Source organism: Colossoma macropomum, unplaced genomic scaffold (genome assembly GCF_904425465.1).
Source record: "Colossoma macropomum unplaced genomic scaffold, Colossoma_macropomum, whole genome shotgun sequence".
NCBI lineage: Eukaryota > Metazoa > Chordata > Actinopteri > Characiformes > Serrasalmidae > Colossoma > Colossoma macropomum.
Window position 1 is genome coordinate 17,454,368 of NW_023494800.1, and position 24,462 is coordinate 17,478,829.

The following is a 24,462-nucleotide window of genomic DNA, read 5'->3' on the forward strand; positions in this document are numbered from 1 at the left end:
TTTATGGTTGTATGGATTACACTGTAATTGTCTGTCTCTTTGAAGAAGTCCCACTCTGTATGAGTTTAGCCAGACCTAAATTATTTAGGATAATTTCCAGCATGTACAGGCAAATGCACAATTCATTACAATGCCTAATCCTAGTTATGTTTACTGGCTCCAGTAAAGAACAGATTTTGTAGAATGATGTAAACACTTCAAATCCTAGAGAGGATTTCTTTCATTTTCCAAAGAATGCTGACAGGTTCTGATAGGTATGGAAGTCTATTACTTTCAGATAAAGGAGAAAAAAAAATCACCTGCATTATTTTCTTCTACTCTGTTTCTGCCAGCAGTATGACAAAATTTTGACTTAGTATTTCAAAATAAAGATGGACTTTCCCAAAATATTGACTTAGTATCTCAAAAATATGAAATATTTCTCAAATTAGTCATCTACTATGTCAAAGCAATGACTTATTTTCTCAAAATATTGGCATAGTATATCAAAAAATTACATTTTTCAAAATAATCACCAGCAATGATTAATTAATTATTATTCCAAGTCACTTTCCTTGAAATCTAAAAAAACTCATTATTTTGATATGGTATGTCAGACGAAAATAAAGCATTACCTTAAATTACTAAAATGTGCTAAAATATATCCATCATATTTTGAAAAAAGTCATTAATTTTGACATACTAATTCAATTTTTCTAAACAAATAAGTTTTTTTTTTTTTATACTAGGCCAAAATTTTGACTACTACTAGAAACAGAGGAGAAGATATGTTTCCACAGATGAGCCACAAAGCTCACGCTGACAAAAGCAATGTGATGGATTTTTAGTTTTTCAGTTTACTTACTTTTGTTAATAATTGTGTTGATGTAATATATTTCATTCATGTGGAAATGATGTGCATATGAACAAATTCAGCGCAGTAATGCAGGTTCTGAAGTGCTGCGCGCAGCTCTGACCAAACAAGAGTGGACACACATACAAAGCACGAAGGTGGACTAACTCTAATCTCCCCTGACACACACACGTCTCCTCACGTGGGAGCTGTGAGAGTGTGTGTGAACGTTCACTTTGGTGTTTTCACACAACAGCGTTTAACGCACACAGCTACACAGACAGACAGACAGACAGACACACACACACACACAGAGACATATATTGCAGTGGACACAGCAGGGGGAGATGTGAAGGCTTTGTCACACAGCTGTTCAAACATTCTTCACTTAGTGCATAGACAACTCCACACACGCATGCACAGAAATGTCCTGCTGTCATGGACACACATCCATAGATTTGAAGGACTATTGTCATCATTAAGGGTAGAAGTGTTTGGCAGAAGCTCACGGTTGCCAAGGAAACACACACCACCCACTTTCCATACGCTGACCCTCCTGGGGTGTTTTTTTCATTCCCTCATAGACTCGACGAATGAAAAGGACAGCATCACTAAACAGAGCTATATTTACTCGCTCCACACATGTGCTCCGTTCCCACACACAGCCAGCAGCCGCATTCAAGCAAAGCGCAAGAACAAGTGTGTGATCTGCTCGAGGCGGCAACATTCTCGTACATTCATGTACACAAAAGACAGGATGATAATGAAAAGCAGTCCTGATGATCTGATCAGTATAGACAGGGAAACCTGATGTGCAACACTAGTATTAGTGATGCTGGCACGTGGGATGGGCAATAATACAGATCTTCTTTTTAGATGAGATACCAGTAATATGAATAGCCTTGTGATACTAATGCTGATACCTGTATTGTCTTCATATGCACATATACTGAGGAATTTGGCATAATTTCTATGATCCACATTTGTAAATACAAGCATCCATAGAATATATTTGATATTCTTTGCATCTGGCTTAACTAAATTGCACAATGTAAATCTGTACGTGCCTGTTCACCAACCTACTATTGCAAAATTGTGCTCATCAATAAATAGGTTCAAGAAATAATGTCTATCACATGACTAAATTAACCTGCTATTATATATCTGGATAATGACTTTATAAGTATGAGGCTGGGGCTGAAAGATTGTTTTTTTATTGAAATTGCAATTTGAAAGACTACAGTTTTCAAATTGCAAGAGCTGCAATTTTTATTATATATGACACTATCAACAATGTTGACAATAACACAGAGGTTGTGAACTGCTTGTAGATGAGCTGGACCAATCAGAAGCTACAAAACACCCATGTTCTGTATATGTGACATCACAACCATCACAACTACCTGGTAGTCTGACGCACTCAGCATTCAAACTGCCTGCCAGAAAAAGTGTATATTCCGCTCTTCTTGGCAAAAAACAGGCCTGAAAATTAATTGATAGAAAATTGCTGGATTTAAATCGCAATACTAGTCAGAAAAATGGCAATTAGATATTTTCCCGAAATCGTTCAGCCCTGTATGAGGCATGGAGGGATAGGGTGGAAGGTTTTTTTTTTTGGTAAGAAAGTCACAGATTTGAAACTAAAGATTATTGACTCTTACACAGCAGAATAAAACTATAAAAGATATGTAAACACTTTCTGCTTGTAATTTTTACTGTCTGAAAGACAAGACAAGATCTGGAGGACCAAGAAAAATCTGCATATCGCACAACTGAGTCAAGTAAGTCTGGCAGAAACAGAAATTAAATTTTATATTACATATTCCCCCAAAATACTGCATGGCCAGTGCATAAACATCTCATTAGCTGGAAGTTGCATTAAGAATGCATACTGCAATTGGATAAAGGCATTTATTAAACCTACTTGTCAAAACTTTTATAGACTAAAAACTTCCACTGACAGTAGAGGGGCAAACAGTTCACTTTATAAGTGACTGAAATTCATTCACTACAATAATTTATTTTTTTTACATTTCAGTTTCAAATGCACATTCATTAAAATTGTCAATAGAAAATATATATTAACATTACTGGTTGACACTAAAAAGTCATAATTGTCAGTGATAACAAAAGGAAGTTGACCTGCATGTAAACTTGATGTCAATTATTTCTCACCCGTTGCTCAGGAAAATTCTGTCCAATTACTTTTATTATGATATTTTATTATGACAAACAGAGAAAGTCAGAAGCGCAGACTTGAACCTGTCAATACAGAATGAAAAGCAAATATAAATGTAAATGTACCAACTATGTAATTAATCATGTTATTGTGCAATTACATTTACATAGTTTAGCAAAATGATGATAATAACTCCAGACCTTTAAAAACAAAAAAAAGAAAACACCTGCCATTGATATTTTTTAGGTGAGACTCGCCAAAGCAAACGCTAGGACCAATACTATCAATAGCAACAATCCGCCCACCGCTGTTTGGCACACTGGAAAGTGAATTTCAGCCAGAACACTGTCTGTCACTCTTCCTCTCATCATTATTTACCCACTATTCCTTCCTACTCCTTCCGCCTTCTTATCTGTCCATCTCCCCCTCTTCTCCATCCCAAACCCTTCATATGCCTTCTCCCCCAGGCTCTCTTCCTCCTTTCTTCCTCTTATCTCCCCCTAAACTTCCTAACAAAAGGGGGAAGCTGTAGAACAAGGCATGGATCGCTGGAATCAGAGCTCAGATCAGGTGCTTAATCTCTTGCAGTTTGTAGCCGAGACGTAAGCCTAATGGAGCGTGAAGAAAAAGTTGGGTCAGTAACAACACGATAAGAAGCTGAAAGGGAGGTTTCGTGGCTTCGCATCCGATTGAGGGGCTTAACAAATCAGCCCGTTCACCAGGGCTTATCTTAACCAGGTCCGAAACGAAAGAAATCATCACAGTCTGCCACTCTGTGTTGCTATAGAAACAACACCGGGACAAGGAACTTTGATTAGGACCTCATTATAAACTGAAGAAAAGAGGCGTATATGTATGATTTATGCCTGAATAGACGAATAAGTCAACAAACAATCAGAGCTTTTGGCAGCATCAAAGACTTGCATCAAAGCACTATTCACAGATGGATTTGTGCTGTTTGTGCTGGATTGCTCATGCAGAAATGCTTGACGACTGTAGTACAGGTTCAAAAAACTAAACCTCAGTTAACTGTGTGCTTTTAGACAAACGCACAAAATTCCATACCTGCGCAGAATCTTATAGAAAAAACTAAATATTTCTCAGAATAAAATAGCGATGTGCCCAAAATTACTTGTCATGAAATGACGTTTCTTATCTTTCTTATAAGAATACTCCCAAGAATAAGGCTCAGACATTCTTACATTAAGCAGTTCATTACCAAGCACTTGAGAAGCAGATGAGCTAATCTCTGGAGAGAGACAGGGCCCCTCACAGAGAGCCAGTGTACACAAACAGGGAGCTCACTGATTAGGAGGGCATCACGCTGCTGGTAATTGTAGCTACTGTGATTAAGCTGCGCTAAAAGTCACGCAGAAGAGTGCGGCATGTTAATTTGGGTCGCAAATCTCCTTCAAAAGACATGGACTGGTCACCCATCCAGAGTCAAAGAGGACTCAGTGAGTGAGTGAGTGAGTGAGTGAGTGAGTGACGAGTTAAAGGAGGCGTGTTTAATATTAGTATGGATAGCAGTCCAAGGCAGATTAGGATATGGTCCATTTGAGCCCTTAACCCAAAAAACCAGAGCTGTCCTGAATCTCATATCTGGCATCTACAGTGACCCAGAACTGAAAGAGGGATTGGAAGCTTAGGACTGCTCAGTGAGATGGATATTTACAACCAGGCAGGGAAAAAAGGGCATTAAGATTTTTAAAAGGGGACACACAAATACTATGGGTATATATACTAGGTGTATAAATTTACTATATTTCTGAGGAGATTAGAAATGAGATAATCAATGTGCATAAGGAAAAGGAAAAGATAAAGATTTATGATAAAAGATGTGCAAGACCTGGTAGACCACCAAAACTGTCACCATCTAATTACAGTATTTAAAGCTCTTAACTTAGAAAGAGGAGAAAATGGGGCTCCACTCTTGATTCAGATCTGAAAAAATCACAGGAGCTTCTGTTCATCCTTCCACTGTGAGAGGACAACTGAACACTATCTGAACACTATATCTGAAAGGAGGTGTAGCTGATGAGAAGATGTTACAGAGAAAAGGAAATAGACATAAACTAAGATGATTTGCAAGTCAAGCACAGAAGCCTAGACCTCCAGACCTCCAGACCTCAACATCACTGAATGTGTTTGGGATTACTTTGATTGTGAAAAGCAGAAAATGCAACCAACTTCTAAGACTGAACCTAGAAGTGATTAAAAGAGGCATGGTAAAACATTTCTGATGAAGTAAGTCTCCTCAAGAGAATGGAAGCTGTACTAAAAGCAAAGGATGGATACACTAAACACAGAAAAAAATATTACATTTAGTTGTTGAGGCTTCTGTGTAATTGTCTGTTAAAATATGTTTTCTGTTTTTTTTTTCACTTTTATACCAGTATGCCTCGTAGTTTAACCAAAAACACTTTTGAAGATTAATACCGATATCAAGTATGCCAAGAGTATAGTCTAACCCTGACTGACAACAGTTCCAGAACTTGATTTGATCAAATTGCTTTCATGAAACTATACAACATTGCACAGAGTACAATATATCTGCAATATTTACAGTCATAAATACAGTTTTAACTGCAGTTAGTTTCATGCCATGTCCTGTTACAGGTCAAGCCATAAATATATTCATGCCAAGATGTCATATATCAATGACCTAATACAATAGATATGCTACCAATGAATAATATGAACTCATCTAAATTTATTTTGAAATGTAGAACAAATACTACTCATACAAGGCAGAGCACTGGAGACAAGAAGAACAAATACATAAAAAGAAACACGCAGGAATCAGCAGTTCTACACTGATTATTATTATACAATGACTAGGCGTTACATGGACATAGTGAATACACATGGGACAACTGATCATTATCATAAAACAGATTAGTAAAACATGTATTTAATCACGGCCATACTTGAACGCCACTGTGCTGCTTTTCCTAAATTTATCATCTTTGTTCTACCCAGAATGCCAAGGGCCCCACTCGGTGGGGGGTTTTGGAGAGTGAGTCACAGGAAACAACAGCGGGGCGGAGAAGAGCATTGTGGGAAGGTCACAAGGGCTCTCCTGCTTTAGAGAAGCTGCTCCGTGGCCCTCAGAGGCCCTTGGGGCACCAGCACAAAGCTGTATGCTAATGTGGAGACATGCTAATCACGGTGCGACAGGGGCCAGGCAGTGTAAGAGCACAGCAAGCACCGTTTTCACTGAGTAAAGTCTGCATCCAGTGAGATTTCTGTCTGCACTGATGATGCACTAATTACCATTCAAACATTCATCTGTGTGAGGACTGTGTTCTAATCTGAGGCACAAAATCCTCTGAGCCCGTTACTATTTCTCTGTTTCCCTGTTCACTGCAGGAAGCTCAAGAGATTCACTGCCAAGTCAGACAACAATGAGAGTTTTCTGAAATGCGATGAGTCACAGCGAGGCTTAACTTTCATGAAGTAACAATGAAAGCGAATCTGTTGTTGTTGGTATATCCGTATACAGCGATCACAGTCTCTTTTAATCTCTTCCTCCCTTGCTGCCTCCATATCCGATTTCTCTGTCACTTTAATCTCTTCTTCACCTGTCTACTAAGGTCACAGGAGAAAATTGGTTTGCCCTTCAGTTAGTTTGCAACAGACCAATTAAAAAAGACCACGATGGAAAAAATGATATAGAGGCCAACATGGTCGGCCTGCTGTCCATGTAATGGCGATTTGATTGAAGGCCCGAATTGTACAGTTAAAGTAGCTCTATGCAACATTTGGGAATTTGCAGACCTCCTGATGGAAATACGTAATTGCATGCAAAGTGTGGAGGAACATTTTGTAATGTCAACTGTGCTTCGGACCCCCATGAGCAGATGAATCTGATGATTGTGTATGAGTTGAAAGAGTATTCAAAGAAAACTCTTTTAAAACATGGAGCAGGACATTTCTTCTAAGGATGTAAGTGAAAAATCCTCTATTGTCATCATATCTTCATCAGTATAACATTGATTTTGTATTTGAGACATAAACATTGAGCCGGACCTTCTTTTGGAGTCTGTGCATGTGACAACGTATAATGTGGTTTGAAAAACTACTGTGAAATCTGTCTTGACACCTCAACCTTCAACTAATTATTTCAGGTTTTACAGATGGTCTATGTATATATTTCCAGTACTTTCAAAGCTTATTAGCTAAAGTTACAATATAACGATATAAATAGCATTATTTGATGGGCCAAACTGCCATTCTAAATTCTTAAACAAAGAACACAAAAATTTACAGTCGGTTGACTGTGAATGCAACATAGATCAAATAAAGAGTTATACAGAAAGAGGCAACTGGACATTTATCACAAAGAAGCATGCATAAATACGCTATTACATTTTGGTACATGTATAGCAGCATTCAAATACAGCACAAGAGCAACACAGGTCAGCCAGAATCAAAATAATAAACTGGCTGCATGTTCACCTGGTCATGTGTTTAGAGCAAAAATCTGTCGAAAAATTGCGATTGTGAATTCTAACTTTGTTTTTTTTTAAGCTACTAACACTTAAAATAAGCAATTTTTCACTAAGACATTTAACTTCAGATGTAATGTTACACTGCATGTGGCTACTGTTTTCATATAACCAGCTTCACTTCAATTCCTAGGTCTACTACATCCTAAAGCTTAATGTTCAGTAAATACATTGAAAACAATGCAGTTTTTCTTAAATTATAAGAGGGGAGAAATGAAAATGTGGACCTGATAGCAGGTCATGGTATTTAAGAGGTTAATATGTCACAATACAAGGAATTCTGTGATACTTCAGGCTAGATTTGTTCCAGAATTGGACTGGATTTGTTTGTTGTTCCTCTGATATCCGATTCAGCATTTTCTCTTGATGCCGGATATCAGATCTGTGCTATCTATAGCAGAGATGGAAACCCACAAATCATTAAGAGGAAGAGCTGAAGGTAAGTTTGTGTTTATTGTATTGATATTTATCATACTGTGATACAGGTAGACCCAGTAAGTTGATAAGTTACATTAAGCATCCATGCAACAGAAATGATCTGATAATAAATTTATAACAAAAATACGCAGATCAGGATTTTAATCAACGACAGGCTAGTGACCACTTTGATCCACGTTCAAAAAATAGGCCACAGCCTAAGTGGTCTCCTCCCAGTTCTGTAGTCCATGAAGCCAGGCACAGAAAGTGCTGAGCAGGGTGGCACATTGGCAGTTGCTGGTCAAACCTCTCCCACGCCTTCCAAGCCATTCACATTCAGGCTAAAAACATCTGAATAACTGCTGCAATGGACCATGAACCCTAACAGCACCGTGCAAAATACCCAAAGATGTCAAGCATCTATTTGCCTCTGCGACACAAAATATTTCAGATATTAAAGGCATGACAGCAGCCTTAAAACACACCCTCTGGGCATGGCTGAAGAAATAGATGTAAAAAATGCAAGAACAGATGCTGCGCTCAACGAGCATGGCGGCAAAACCTAGACAGCTGTCAGAAGTCATACTCCACATGCAGTATGGATTAGGATTACTGTATGCAGGGGCATGCTGTATGGGAGCTTTTCATATATACCACTATGCGCGAGCCTGAGGCTGAAACAAGCAGAAATGTCAGCGATAGTAGGCTACGTTCATACATTTGAGGACATGTGTAAGAATGTACGGCAACGTGACCAAGCATGCATGTGGACTGTGTATCTGTGAGTTCTTATACACACCACTGACTATAAGGCTCTGAGAAGCACACAGCCACAAGCACCAAGCACCTACCAGTAGCCTGCCTCAACACAGGGCCCTGAGAGTAATGTCAAACACCAGACATCCAATAGTAAAGTTCTATAGCAAATAGTAAAGTAAAGGGGAATTCTGAAAAATTCAATTCTTGTAAATAAAATTGTTTAAAGTGGTTTACTGAGTTATTGACAGAAATCAAAACAAAATAACCACATTAAAGAGCCAATGGCTCACATTTATCAGACTTCTTGGAGTAATCAAACTGATCTAGGATCAGCTTATGCTTTTTATCTAACACTGAATAAAATTCCATGAAACGATCAGACTTGATCTTAGATCAGCGCTCTTACTCTGAGATGATACATGCAGGCCAACAATCAGGTAAGGGTTGTGCAGAGGGTTATGATGAATAAGTGCTCTACAAAATGCGTAACTCACCCTAGTTATCGCTTGATGATATAGTAATTGTCAGATACCACATATATGTATTTAATTAGACCACATAAAAAAAGGTCAGGCCACAGCACACTGCATGGTTGCATGATGTATAATGTAGAGCAACGCATAAACTTTGAGCCAGCTTCTGTGAACGCACAACAGACTCCAAGAATCAGCCTGGGACAGAGGCAAAGTGTGCAAGAGTCAGGGACCTTCTTAAATCTCTCTCTCTTAGCTGTCAATAAGGATGCATGGGAACATGGGAACACATACATCTGCTCCGCAACAGACAGAGTTCAGCTCCACATATACCTCTCTACCTTCCCTCCATTTCTTTTTTACTGTTTACCATGTTCAGCCTCTGTTTTATGTGTTTAAGCAACAGAAGCACAAACTAAAGCAAAGAAAAAGATTTGAAGCAGCAAACAGGCTGGCGTGCAGATTCTTCACGCCTAATGAGTCACTGCATATGGGTGTCCTCTATAGGAGAAGCATGACTTGAAATCCGAAGGCGGCCATCACATCAGCTCTGTACATGTGTGTGTGTGAGCAGCACAGGCATGAGTAAGTGAATAAACACATTAAGGCATGGAGTAAAGCTGTAATCAAGACCCGGCACACTGTTTATCCACTCAAACACTGCATGCTGAATGTGACACAAGCATAGCTTCGGATACAACAACACGGAAAGAAGCAAATAGACCTTCGTTGTCTCTCTCTCTCTCTCTCTCTCATAGCTGAGTGATTGTATTAAGATATGACTGCACACACCACATACACACCCATACAGATTTAATTTCCAGTCAAAACAGTCAATAAGCTATTAATAAAAATAGCAGAAAACATATATTTTAACAGAAAATTACACAGAAGCTTCAAAAACTGAATATAACTTATTTCAATATTAAGTGTGTCCACGCTTCACCTTTATTACAGCTTTCATTCTTTTGAGGAGACCTGCTTTCAGTTTAACATAGAAATCTGCAGGGATAATTTCCCGCATCTCCAAAGTTCAGTCTCAGAAGTTGGTTGCATTTTCTGCTTCTCACAATCCAAATAATTCCAAACACATTCAATGACGTTGAGGTCTGGATTCTGCTTGGCACACGAAATACTCTCCAGTTCTGGGAAAACAAGCCACTTCATTGTCTTTTGCTTCTTTTTTCTGTCTGTTTTCTTTTTTCAGTAACAGCTTCTTGACAGCTACACATCCTTTCAGATCCATAGTGTTGAGTTGTCGTCTCACAATGGAAGGATGTACAGAAACACCTGTGGATTTTTTACAGATCTGAAGCAAGAGTGGAGCTTGATATTTTCCTTTCTCTCAAAGAAGAAAGCTTTATGCTCTGTTTATCTTATGGTTTATCTTTTATTGCAATTTTTTATGATTTTGAACTTTTTTCACTTATCTTTCTTTGACTTTCCCTTTGTTTATGCAAGTGGATTATCTTATATCAAATCTACTTAGAAATATCTTTAGAAAAAATGAATAACTTGTACTTAATGGACATTTTGACTGGAAATTAAATAAAAAAAAGGGTGGTCTCTGACTTTTTCACAGTATTGTATATTTGTATGCACGTACACACACACACACACACACACACACAGAGCACAGGCAGGCTGTGGCAGGAGGAGCTTAATGCCTGAACTGTCTCTGAGAGGAATGAGGTATCGATCCACTTCATTCACACAAGGGAGTAAATTACTTGAAAGCAACAGGCACTGTTACTGTTGTAATTATGACTCAGAGGAAAAGAATAGAAAGACGACCATCATGCTGCAACAGCTGTCCAGCTTTAGGACTCCAATTGTGAGAATCTCTGCTATAAAATGACTACTGTCCAGTTTATATCTCTTATTGTCCAGTTTATATCTACAGTTTATATCTCCATTCTGCCAGCAGTAGCAGTAAAGAGTGAAGAGAGAGACTCAAGAGCTCATTAATGAGCAGTTAAAATGGATGTAAGGACAGGGAACAGAGGGACTCCACCACTATACACTATCACTAAAACTACCTTTCAGGGTACAAATACTGTCACTGGGATTAGAATGTTTAAGGATAGGTCTTCGGTACCTTTAGTTAGGGAACATGATTGTACTAGATTCACTTGCAGTTGTATTTCACTTCATTTAAGCCATCTTGACACCCTGTTAAAGCATTTTGTTTGAATTTCGTACTTACAACTATTTCCTACAAATATGTACCTTTCCCATGGAAAAGCAAATGTACACTGCAAAAAAACAGTATGTCCAGCAGCAAGGGTGCCAAAAACACTCATTAATTAACAGTAAAAGTGTGCTTTCTCAATGATGGTAAAATTAAAGTTATTTAATATTTTAGAAATACTGCCTTTTACTGTAATTCAACAGAATTTCTCTACCAGTAGCACTCTCTATTTTTGTACTTCTTTGAATGGTACTTGGAAGACCAAAACCTGGACAGTAACCTTCTTCCAACAGTCAAGAGGATCTCTAGTAGCAGTGAGTAAGCGAACCTTGTACTCCTGACTTTTTATATGAGTCTTATAATCTCAATATCACACGCCTAGAAACACTGATTTACTGCTACCAAACAATTAATGGCATAGATGACTGAAAATCTTCACAGACATAATGCTATTGATGGGTTAGGACAGCTCTTTGACTATGAGGCAGGGCTTCTCAATCCTGGCACTGGCCCTTCAGTGTTTTCATGGACTACCATGCTCAGTTTAACCCTTTAAACCTCAAAGGCCTGTACAGCCCACACTTCAGCTCCTCACTCTCATAACCACATAACTTACACTTCCTTCTCATAGTTACTGAATAATGTATCGTCTACTCTTAAAAATAAAGGTTTCAAAATGAGTTGGAGCATCACTTTAGGTTCCTTAACGCTTTAAATGGCCAAGGTTTTATTACACACTTCTATAACCTAAGAATAGCTCAGCCAGTTTGCACTGAAGTCCCTGTAGTTACTAAATAATAAGCTTTAGTATATAATAAGCCTGGGATTTTACACTGTTAAAGGACCTTTCAATGGATGATTCTTTAAAGAACCATCTTTGTAAATTAGATCAGTTTTTAAGTTTAAAGAACACAATATAAAAGTTCTACATAAGTTTAAAGGTTTTCCTACAACCAAGAACCTTCTTTTTAAGAAAACGTTACTGAAACACAGGGCTAGGGTTCGAGGGGTGAAGCTTATCAAATGTTTGTTAATGAGCAGAGTTCAGTCAAGATTGTTTAAACAGGGAAAAGCACTAAAACGGACCAGGCCTGGGAAACCCTTCTATAGGGGGGTAGGAGAGCCCCTGCCTGTGAGGGAGGCCCAGCTGATTACTCACTCTACACGTGACCCGTCACAACTCATTGTGGTTGATGGGAGCACGTGACCACTCGCCCACCCCTGTTCATTAATACAATAACAGTAAAGGCTCTTTTAGGGCGATGCTGCCTTATGACGCTGTCTCGGCATTGTTTTGACAGCTAGGGTAGACTCTATAATACCAACAGCAGAAAACACGTTCATTGCAATAACTGCTCAGGTGATAGCCTAGGTGCCCCCCGCCCCCCCACCCCCCCACCACAGTCACTGCACGAAAACTGTTGTTTCTCAGCAACATTGCCAACGCACGCGATCATGCGTGAAAAATACATATATGTGGCCCACTATACTACAGAAAAACACACAAGCACGAAACGAATTCCTCCAGTGGTCTTATTCGATTTTGAGGCATCTCCCACTCCCCTTACCTTTCATCCAGTCCACCACCTGGCTCGTTGTCCACTTGCTTACAGGTTCCATGACCAAAGCCATCGTGGAAGTTTTTTTTTCCTCCTTCTTATTCTGTTTATGGTCAGTGCCCAACAACAAAGGTGCGCGAGAAAAAGATTCGCTGCAAACACTCAGCTGCAAAACAGCGCGCGACTTAAACGAGCTTCTTCCACATCCATCGCGTGGTTCCTGGGGAAGGCGCGTGAGCAGCCTGTGTCTGGCTGAAAGCGCCCACGTTCACCTGGCTGCTCGTGCTGAGGGCGCCCACATGATCACCGCTAGGTTCCTCGCGAGCTCTCCGCATTCTCTCCTCCTCCTTCTCCTCCTCTCTCTTTCTAGGCTTCATTCACATCGCGATCCCCTCCACGGTGGTGTCCGAGGCGAGCCGCTACGTCAGGAGTAAACAGCAGCTCTGCTCTGTCTCTCTCCGCTCAGACAGACTCTCAATGGACAGCTCCGTGCTGGAGAACCGCGAGGCTGGATCTGAACGATGCAGCTCAGGATAAAGGAGACACTCCCCTCTTCTCATCATTGGAGACCTCTGAGCGAATTCTGAGCAGTCCAATCACTGCAGCCCACTGAGCCATGCAGTCCCATTTAACCATTCAAACAGCCTCGGGTAATGGAGGCTTCAGGACCAAAATGTGCTGTTTTACTGAACTTTATTTGGAAAGAAGGTTTTTTGAAGTTATTTCTGCATGAAATAATTCATTCTTTACGTATTAATGGAAAAAATAAAGATGGTTCTTTTAAATTGTTCTTGACCAAGACCTATCATTGGAAAAGCATTTCATTGTTTTTATATGGTTAAGTCAGAGATCATTTAATTCACTTTCATTTAATTAAGTACAATTAATTACAACTTTTTCATGTTTTTGTGAAAATCAGAAAACACATGTTTAATGAAAAAAAAAAAAAAAACTCTAACAAATATTTTAGTTTTTAGTGTGTCCACACTTCTGTTCTTCTGTACAGCTTCTGTTCTTCTCAGGAAACTTACTTTCATATTTTCAAAGAAATCTGCAGGGATATTTTTCCACACCTCCAAAGTTCAGGCCTAGAAGTTGCATTTTCTGCTTTGCAAAATCCCAGTAATCCCAAACACATTCAGTGGTGCTGAGGTCTGGACTCTGTGGTGGTCAGTACATTGTTCTGAGAACACCAGCAGCCTCTTAGCAAATTTTTATCTCTGTTTATTTCCTTTTCTCAGTGATAGCATCTTTACAGCTACACATCCTTTCAGACCCTTAGCACCCATATTGTTTTTTTAGAGTGGAGATTGATGAACCCTCAAACATGAAAGTGTTAAGTACTGCTTAACTGATGATGACAGTTTTGGTGGCTTATCAGGTCTCCATTTATATATATATATATATATATATATAATTTGTATATATAGACTAATGGAAGGTGATAGAAAATAAAGAATATAATACATGCTACAGTCGATCAACTTACCTACAAGTATGTGTGCTACACTTCCAAACAGGTCAAAAGGAGTGTGGTGGAGGCTATTACAAAGGTACCCTTAAACATCATTTAATAACAATCATATCATCATTGATCAGTTTTAAACATAAAATAAGCCTTATTAGAAAATATATGTCTACAGTTTATATGGATGTTTTAGGATAGTTCTGGACAGTATGCAAAAAGCCCCCTGGTATTCAGGGGTCCCATGTCGGCTTGCTGCTCCAGCGTTGGCTGGCTGCTGACTCACTCACCATAGCTGATGCTAGCTTCAATGGCAACAAAATGTTTGGTTTAACAATTCTCCTTTTGGAAATGCTCTTTTTTTAGGTTGTTAATGTGCTCTTGCACACATCAATTAAGATCCTACACATCTCTTTTGTTCTCAGTTTGTGAAATGAGTAACAATTCACTCTTTCCATCAGTCTCTTGGGGAAATAAGTTTTCAGATTTACACATGCTATGGCATATTGTAAAGTTTTCAGAGGTATCCTGGGCATAGTCACAGTTGCTAGGCTATGAAGACCTAACTGGGTGAACCAGTTTGCTACAGCATCACCCTGAGGCAGACCAGTGCTGCATATCTAGTTTGTTAAGAATACCAAATACAGCTCGCTGATTGTGGGAGAAGCAGCTAAACAATGGCCTTTGCCTGAATCTGTATTTGAGCATCTAATTTTCCCAAATGTCACAACATGTTTATTTTCAGGGACTCTCAGAATTTTGATTTTGAGACATTCAGGGGGTCCAATGGGTTAATTCGGAAGTCCTGGACCCCCTGAGAACCCCTGTATTTTGCACCTTTGTCCTGGATAGTCTAGATCTGGGTCATTTTCATTGGGTCAGTTTGTTTGTTTGTTTTTATTTATTGGCACAGAAAACAAATGCTGTGATGAATTTGTATTTACATATTGCCATTAACAAAGAATCAAAAGGCCCAGTAAGTCTACTTGTTTAATATTAAATGTCGCTCCTGAAAGAAACCCTTATTCACATTCAGTTATCCACTTCAGCTCTCAAAGGAAACAAACAGGGGGTGCTGGGCTTTGCACCAGAATCACATATGCGGGATATTCACTGTTGTGAGAGGTTAAGAAAGGTCTGTTTTGCCAACAGATGTTTTTATTCTTACTGGCCTGGGAACACTGAAGAGAGGCTCTTGAGGAGGAGGGGGGAGAACAGGTTCAAGATCTGTGGCCCTAATCAGTCTTTGACCATTCACCCTTGGCTCTCTCGGCATCTGTGTGTGTGTGTGTAAAGGCAGAGCTGAAAGTGATTCAGACTCACAATGTCCACATTCACTAAATTCTCCACTCTCAACCCATCATGTCTTTAAAGGGCCAATGAAAAATTACATTTTCCTCATTTTTTTTATTTAAAAAAGAGTATATATATAAAACTAAGCTGCTCTTTTTACATGTATTGCTTTTGTGACCTCACAAAAGCCCACAGCAGTTAAGCCCCACCCATTCACACTGAAGTATTATAAGTAACGTCCATTGAGGCACAACATAAGGCAACCAATCGGAACAGAGCTCATTTACACAATTTACACAATTCCACACACACATACACACACACACACATATATATATATATATATATATATATATATATATATATATATATATATATATAGGTTGAAAAACGATGTAAATGTAAAACTAATTATGAGTGGGTTTGGTATATAGAACCCAGACATTTCAAGTGGACTTCAGGGAGAAAAATTAAATACAAGAAAATGTAAGATATGGCCCTTTAAAACAATTACAGTATAGCTTTTAGTCCTGCCTCAACAGCTTTAGGTTCGTCTACAGATATGATCAGATACTTGGCCTCACTAGTGCTGTTGTGATTGAATTCAATCAAATCCTCCCAGCAAAGTTCCAGCATCTAGTGTAATGCCTTTCTAAAAGAGTATAGAGGCTGTAGAGACTGCAGAAAAGTGGGACAAACTCCCTATTAATACTATAAATTTGGAAGAAATGTTGAATATGTTGGTGTCTACAAACTTTTGTATACGTATAAAGTGAAGTGAACATCAGAGGAGCACATGCTGAGAAATTTAGCTTACAATGCATGACCAAGTAAGCAATCACAAGCAATCACTAAATGCACATTAGTGACCCTCTCTCACCTACACATCATACCTTAAAATAATGCAATTCATCATAACGTCACACTTTAAATTAAATGGTTATGAATTCATTATAAAATAAATGATTAAATGCTTTAAATAAAATTCTTATTTATTTATTCATGTTTTAAATTTTGAAGTATTTTAGTTACAAATATATGATGTTACAAAACACATTTTTAAAGACTGGATTTGAAATCTAACTTCTGTATTTCTATACTGTTTTACAAAACGTTTGCCTTGATCTAGTGCCAACTTCCTCTCGTTCAGTACAATGTAAACAGAAAGTCAGTGTTAAAGAAGAGCAGCACTAGACTGAGCTTAGGTCGGGTCGCTGCTTTACGCGACTGAGAAACTGTTTAAGCTAGATGTAGTCGGTAAACACTATACTGTGCTGGCGTGTTATTTCACCGGGGTCTCTTTAAGAGAAACAGGAAACACGCACAGAAACGAAAGTAAAGTTTGCGGCCTAGACTGCGGATCAGTTAGGTCCAATCGATGTTTGTATTTTGAAACGTTTTACCAGAGTTTTATTAACTCTGTCTTGCTCATATAGTCTTAGACCTAATGGCCATGTCTGGCTAAGATGAAGACTGACTGAGCGCTTCTGGAGCAGCAGGATTAACAACGTCTTTGTAGGAAATCTCAAAACAAAGTGAAGTTATTGGACTTCAGTAGCTCGGAGTTCTGACAACGAGCTCTTTAGCTACCGTGCGCCTCATGGAGGACTAAACATTTCTGAAAAAGTAAGTAAATTCATACTTCTAAAACCTACATAACATAACAAAGGCGTGCTTTAAACACGTTTGTGTGCGATAATTTACTCTATAACGTGTATGAATGTGTATCTGTGTGCTGTTTATTCGTACCATGGCGTTCGCTCAAGAAGAAACTCAAGTTAGCTTCCTGTTCGCCAGCTTCTGGTTCGATTTGCCCGTTCCACCTTAAGCGGTGCAGCACCAGAGTGTAGCTGCTGTGCCATTTAAGGTGGAACTGAAAATTCGAAAAAGAAAAAGAAGCTAGCTTCAGCCTAATTCTTTCATGCGGAAGTGAAAACGACAAGGAATCTGGTCGCTCTGGTGGTGGCAAGTTGCAGCTGGTTTCTGCAGAAAACCGACGATTCTGACACTGTTTGGGTTTGTCGCATTTCTTATTCACAAAGGCACCAACACACGACAGCAGCCGAAGGAAGGCTAATAATCGGAGATGGAGACTGGATCCGACAACAGCCTGCCGTTTGGACAGGGTGCTTCCGCTTTCGGCAGCGAGGACGGGGACGTGGAGGATGTTATTCCAGAAAGAAGACTGTCTCTTGATCTGAGACACTGGGAACCAACAGACAGGTAAACTTATTCACATGCGCGGTGAGTGAAATCATGATTACCTGCAGCAGGTAATATCTAATACCAGTGCACAAGTGGAAATGGTTTCACTGGCCATGCAAATGTGACACCTGCTGGACAAACCAGGAAACCTACAGCAATGTCCCAGCAACAGTTCTGTAGACCAGGGTTCCCAAATCCCAGTCCTGGTGACCCTGCGCTCTGCACATTTTTGCCTACCAGACCCAGCAAACAAGGCACTTGTTAATTAGTTAATGAGTTGAATCAGATGAGCTCAATGAGACAAAGCACAAAAAAGTGCATAGTGTTGGGTCACCAGGACAGGCCAGCTGTAGACCACTTACACTGCACACATTTGTGTTTTCCTGCTCTAACACACCAATTCATCCCAAGAAGGCCTTACAATATGAAGTAATTATGAATAGATATTATATAATATGAATATTTATTATTAGTAGGAGTATTACACATCATTAATATGTATTATATTTAGATGTAGTAAAGACTAAGAAATAAAAGTGGGAAAACAAAGCTGAAACTACGCTGAAAATTGTATGCATTGATTTCACTCCATTTGATTCCTCATTAATAAAATAATATTTCACCAACACAGGTTTGTCTTTTGGTGCACTTACCCTTGGCAAAAACTGTGCTGATATGATATATTTTATAGGGATGTACAATGATATCGGAATGATATTGATATTTGCAGATATTAAAAAATGGACAGATGTTTAGATTTGACCAATATTTCAAACTGATATTTGATGATATATTTATTGTACTTTGGAGGAGCAGAATATTTTGGCAATACTGGACTACATTATTAAACTGTGAGCATTCTGTTAATTATACTGCTATCAACATTGGAATCAGCATCAGGAAATATGTGAAGAATATTGGATATTGTTATTGGCTCACATTTCTCTTATTGGTGCATTCATATTTTATTAATTTACACATTTGAATCAAGTAAAATCAATGCATTACTTTGTCCAGTGTACAAGACTGGAGCTAGGAAACACTAATCTTGAATTTTGCATTCTTAAAACACATTAGGCAACTCTTGATTCAATGCTGATTATTACACAAGTACTTATCCTAAGACTTATTTAGTAACTAGTTTGAATTACTCAGTAATTACTATGAACGTTATATGTAAACTATATAGTTATGAAAGTGAGAAATTGGTCTTGGGGTTTAAATGATTAACAATAGAGAGTTGTAACCATTCCCTGGGTACCAAGTGTCCCTCATGTTTTCTTCCTCTTTTGATAAATATTTTTCTCAGATATGATGTAGAAAGAGCTGCATCACCTGCCCCAAGTTATGTGTCAATGCACAGTGATGACTGGTCCTTCAACATGTTGGAGGAGGCTGATGAAGAAGCTCCACTTGGTGTTGCTACACGGTGAGTCATTTGCGCAGTGTTGTGGCTAGGTTATCATGCAGCTATTTCTATGTGCAGTATTTGCAGCATGTGCTAAACACAAATGGGGAATGCATGATCAACTTTTCAGGAGAGAGGAAAAGCTTATGGACTTTCTGCTATAATTCTCAGATGCTTTCAGTGTTTTTTTTTTCAGTTTAATGTTTTAAGCTTTTGAAAACCATTGAAACCTTTTTCTTCAGGGTCCAACTGGAGAGAGCAAACTCTTCAGCATCAAGCAGCTTCTCATTTAACAGCGATGAGGGAGTGGAAGGCGAGAGCAAACCTGAACGAAAGTGAGTGCAGGTGTCAGCATTTGTGCATCCAATTTCACTGTTTGTCATGCTCTCAAAACTTGATCACTCCCCTATATGAAACTGTCTAATGTCTGATGAAACTTTTTAAAATATAGGTCACGGAAAAAATCTTGCAGCCAACCAAGTGCTGCTCCTCCTCTTCCAAAACCAGAGTTACAAAAAGATCCTAATGAGAAGCGGCACCCTGCACTTACTGTTGATTTCACTTTCAAGGTGAGAAACATTTGTTTTTGCTTTGTTGTATTGTTGCATGAGGTTCCCCATGAGTTTTCAGTTCTTAAGAATAGATAAAAATGTTAAATTCTGCAGACACAGTCTAACACACGGTGCTTAGATGTTTGAATAACATTTGCCTTGAGAGTTTCTTGCATTACTATGCTTCAAGTCTTGCCAGGTAAATGAATTCTGTTGTTCATTTTTAGGCCCTTCAAAGCTGCCTGCAGAAACTCACTGCAGATGAGTTAAAAATCTTCAAACGAAACTTATGGGAGCGCTACCCAGAGTGCTTTCGAGATCCACTAGATGGCTTGGATATAGTTGACGTGGTAGATAAAATGCTAGAGATCTGTGACATTGAAGTGTCCCTGAAGATCACACAGATAGTCCTGAGAGAAATGAACTTAAAGAAGGTGGCTGACTACCTGCAAGGGCTGTGTAAAAGAAGTAAGTGTCAAATAATATACTACTCTGTTCTTGTTTCTCATAGAGTATAAATGCTTAATGGTACTTCTCTTTCTCCTATCCAGATGAAGTCCGTTATGAGTTGAAAGTGACTCTGAAAAGGAAATACGAGAACATTTATGAAAGTCTGGCCCAGCAAGGACAACAGACCCTTTTTGACTCTGTTTACACAGACATCCACATTACAGATGGTGCAAATGCTGCAATAAACAGTGAGCACGAGTATAGGCAGATAGAGGAGCTCCAGGAGTGTGGCCGTGGCCAGAAAGAGGTGGTTTTTTGCAAGGACATCTTCAGCCCTGAGGTTGTGAAGTCAAGGCATGTGAGGACATTGTTAACTAAAGGCAGTCCAGGGATTGGGAAATCATCTGTAGTTCAGAGGTTTATTCTAGACTGGGTAGAAGGGAAAGCGCACCATGACGTGTTCTTTCTAATCCCTTTGCCGTTCAAGGAGTTGAACCAGATGGCAGATGACACAATAGGCTTCATGGATTTAATCTGCAGGCTCTACCCAGAAATGAAGGAAGTAGATACCCTTGACTTTGACGACTGCCGTGTGATGTTCATCTGTGATGGCCTGGACGACTGCACGGTTCCCATTGACTTTCGCAGAACTGCATACTGGTGTGATCTCAATCAACCAACGACACTAAAAATTTTAATCACCAATCTGATCAGGGGAAATCTAATGTACTCTGCCTATGTTTGGGTCACCACACGACCTGTGTCAATCAACCTCATCCCTGCGGAATGCATCCACCAGTTACATGAGGTTCGTGGGTTTACAAATGAACAGAGGGAAGCTTATTTCAGGAAGGTAATCACAAACAAAGAGCTTGCAGAGAGAGTGATTGCTCATATCAAGTCCTGCAAGACGCTCTACTTGATGTGCCACATGCCACAGTTCTGCTGGGTGGTGCACAACGTGCTTCAGAGAGATCTCCAAAACCTGCCAGCAGGGACAGAGCTCCCCAAGGCAATTACTCATTTCTACACCAACCTGCTGCTGATGCACATTGGCATGCGCAGCCAGAGAATGCAAAACAACTCAAAAGAAGAGCCTGTTCTTAGTGATCAGGATTTCCTCATGAAGCTTGGGAAGATGGCCTTCCAGTTACTGGAGAAGAATGTGTTCAGGATCGAGAAAGAGCACTGGACAGAATATGGTTTGCACGTCCGAGACGCTGTGGTCATTGCAGGCCTCTGCACGCAATTCTACAGAGAGAAGTTTGTGATGTATCAAGAGAAAGTAGACTGCTTCATTCATCCGACTTTGCAGGAATACATAGCTGCTCTTTATGTTTTCCTTTCTTTCAAGAACCATGGGAAGAACGTTCTAGAAGGTCACAAGTTCAAAATGTTCTCTTCAAAGGAGGCCTCTCTGGTGGAGCTGCATAAAAGTGCTATAGACAAAGCACTGCACGCCAAAAATGCTAACTATGACATCTTCCTGCGTTTCCTCCTGGGTATGTCAGTGGAGGCCAATCAGGACTTGCTTAGGAGCGTCCTTTCCAGCACAGGCCCTAGCATGCAAGTCCGAGATGAAACCGCACGCTACATCAGAAAGAAGATTAAGGAGAATCACTATCCTGAAAAGAATGAAAACCTTCAGTGTTGCTTAGATGAACTTTTTCCTCAGCCTCAACGCCACTGAACTTGTTCTGTAGATTGCAAAAGGGATACCGTTGTTTGCCATGGCTCTGTGCCTTGTTGATTGCTTCATATTTATTATTGACTGCTGTTTAGTAGCATAGGATCCTTAGATAGCCTTAGCATCCTTTGCTTTTGTAACTGTGAATGTGTATTTGCTGATGTGACTTCAGTGTAAGAAGAATTATCTTCAGTAGTGTTCCTGATTAGTTCTTATGGCGCAAGCTGTATGTTAAGTGCTACATTTTCATCCAAGCTCGGCCACTATAGCATTTGCTTATTTTCTTACTGTTTTGATATGTTACATATCTGCAGAAATTTTCTGTCAACATGTCAACTTGTCATAGCCAGTTCCCACCATACTTGCATGACTGTACCATACATCTTTGAGGCCAGAGCCTAGCACATGCTTCCTCTAATCTGTAGGCATCTTATCACATGTGTAATCTGATTGCCACAGAGTGTGATTTTAAGCATCTTGAAGTGCATAGAAGTCAAGGCTATGTACCCAACACTGACATATCCAGTCATACATGTATGGGTGAGATAATAACAGGATGAAGAGGGACACCACCATATTTTTCAGCTTCTATTCTTGGTCAGGACCTTCTTAGATCACTCTTGTTTGAGGATGTCTACATAATACTTCTTTTTTTGTTCAAGACATTCGGGAAACAGTCTACATTCTAGTCCTTTAAAACTTGTTCTGTTGCAGTCTTTTTCCTACTTCTTGGTTTTCTGTCACTCTATAGTGCATCAGGAATTTGCTCACCAACAGCAGTGTAAATCGCTAGCTAATTGGGAAGAGAAATAGACTGGTGTTCAGTATAACTCTATAGCTCATTCCTTTCAAGAGGGGATAAGCCAGTTATATTGCAGTTCAGACAGTACTGATAGTCTGGTTTCTAGAGAACTGCTTTTATTCCTCCTTGCTTCAAAAATTCCCAGTATGTTACTTCATGTGTGGTGTTTGACTACTTAATCCATAGAGAACTGTTTGCCTTAAAGTGTGAAATGCTGAAGGATGCACTGTTAGTGTATGCTGCTATTCTATATAGAAACACAAGTTGCTTTAAGTATGGCATGCTTGAGCTTATGTCATTTTCAAGACAATAAAGCCTTTTCTTAATATAGAAGCTTCTGCATTTTTCTTTTTCTCTTTCAAAATATGGCCACTTTTGTTTATAGGCCTGTTTAGTGGGATCACTAAGAATATGTAGTGTTGATTGCCTGCAGAACATGGTTTGTAGGTAGCAAGTCATGCTCATGAAAAAAAACAATGTCAGATGAGTCACATACATTTTAGCACATTCTCCACTAGCAGGTGAGTGCATATGTACACTTAGAGAATGGTATGGGCCTAACTTAAATTTAAACTGGATGACCATAAATGTCTCTTAATGAAGTTGTGACACATCTTGTGACAGTCTTGTGACAATGACAGATGACAGTTTGCCCAGAAGCCAAAGGACGTACATTGGAAGGTCAGAAGTGTTTGTATGAGGTAGTGTTTCCTATTGAAGAACCCATTGGAAGTACTTAGCTGTCCATTTGGGAAGTTGAGAAATTCTTGCAACCAAAACGTCTCTTGTCAGAGACACCATACAAAGCTTAACCAAACATATGATCAAATGTGGAGACTGACACAGTTTTGTACTGCTTACTGACTACATGTTGGTGAGATTTTGGCTTATGTTTCACCTGTCAAAATGTTGAGTTGATGTGATCACCATAATTACAGTTTCACTAAGAATGTGAGTGAAAAGTGAAAAATCAGTTTCAAATAAAAAAAGACATGATAAAATGTTGGATGATGTTTTGGGTTGGTCATTGTCATGAGTTTGGTCTAGTAGTGGAAAATTGCTTTGATGCATAATAATGTATCTATCTAAAGGTGAATATTCAATCATTCATTCATTTTGGAAGGTTAGAATCCATTGTAATAATATTAAATGAATTATGGGCTCATTTCCCCCCCAAAATATATCTGTTGACAATTTACAAATGTAAAAAAAACTTGTATTGTTTTTATTGTCAATTTTGCACTACTCAGTGCAATATCCTCTGTATTCACTGTAATTTTTTACAAATAATGCTGCAATGTGTCAAAGCAGTCAGTCAATCAGTCAAAGCAGTCAGTCAAATGCCTTGAATCAGAGATTTACACTCCTAATTTAGACCTATGATAGAAGATTAGTATTGGCAGTAATGATTGGTTTGGCTCATCATGTCTGCAGTAATCAAAGAAGTCCAGGCTTTGTACACTGTCCTTACATTAAGTTATCAGGTCAGATAATGCCCTTGTCATCAATCCAGGCACTGTGGTCACAAAATCCAATGCCAAGCATCAGCTAGAAGCGCATAAAGCCCCCCCAGAATTGAGCTGAGGAGCCACAGAACTGCATTCTTTGGGGTGATGGAGCATCACTCAGTAGATTAAGGGTTAAGTCGGAGTGTCGTTTGAACTAATCATCCAACATAAG

The 24,462-nt window shown here is 39.2% G+C and overlaps 2 protein-coding genes across 2 annotated transcripts in view; one reads left to right on the top strand and one right to left on the bottom strand.

The window, feature by feature from the left end:
- Nucleotides 1-13,405, bottom strand: part of cnksr2b (connector enhancer of kinase suppressor of Ras 2b) — a 49,828-nt gene extending 36,423 nt beyond the window's left edge. Inside the window, exon 1 of the mRNA XM_036588812.1 lies at nucleotides 12,931-13,405. Within this exon, the coding sequence (XP_036444705.1) occupies nucleotides 12,931-12,994 (64 nt within the window). The 5' untranslated portion in view covers nucleotides 12,995-13,405. The remainder of the gene's footprint in view (nucleotides 1-12,930) is intronic.
- Nucleotides 13,406-17,025: 3,620 nt separating this feature from the next.
- nlrc3l1 (NLR family, CARD domain containing 3-like 1) lies at nucleotides 17,026-23,112 on the top strand. The gene is made up of 7 exons (XM_036588594.1): nucleotides 17,026-17,305; nucleotides 17,722-17,902; nucleotides 19,194-19,313; nucleotides 19,535-19,627; nucleotides 19,744-19,861; nucleotides 20,071-20,311; nucleotides 20,395-23,112. The coding sequence occupies exons 2-7, from the start codon at nucleotides 17,766-17,768 to the stop codon at nucleotides 21,981-21,983; spliced, it is 2,298 nt and encodes a 765-aa protein (XP_036444487.1). The 5' UTR covers nucleotides 17,026-17,305; nucleotides 17,722-17,765; the 3' UTR covers nucleotides 21,984-23,112.
- The last annotated feature ends 1,350 nt before the right edge of the window (nucleotides 23,113-24,462 follow it).

Coding starts and splice junctions, on each gene's coding strand:
- nlrc3l1 (XM_036588594.1), top strand. CDS start 17,766: ATGGAGACTGGATCCGACAACAGCCTGCCGTTTGGACAGGGTGCTTCC. Junction 19,628..19,743: donor GAGAGCAAACCTGAACGAAA/GTGAGTGCAGGT, acceptor TTTAAAATATAG/GTCACGGAAAAAATCTTGCA. Junction 19,862..20,070: donor CTGTTGATTTCACTTTCAAG/GTGAGAAACATT, acceptor GTTCATTTTTAG/GCCCTTCAAAGCTGCCTGCA.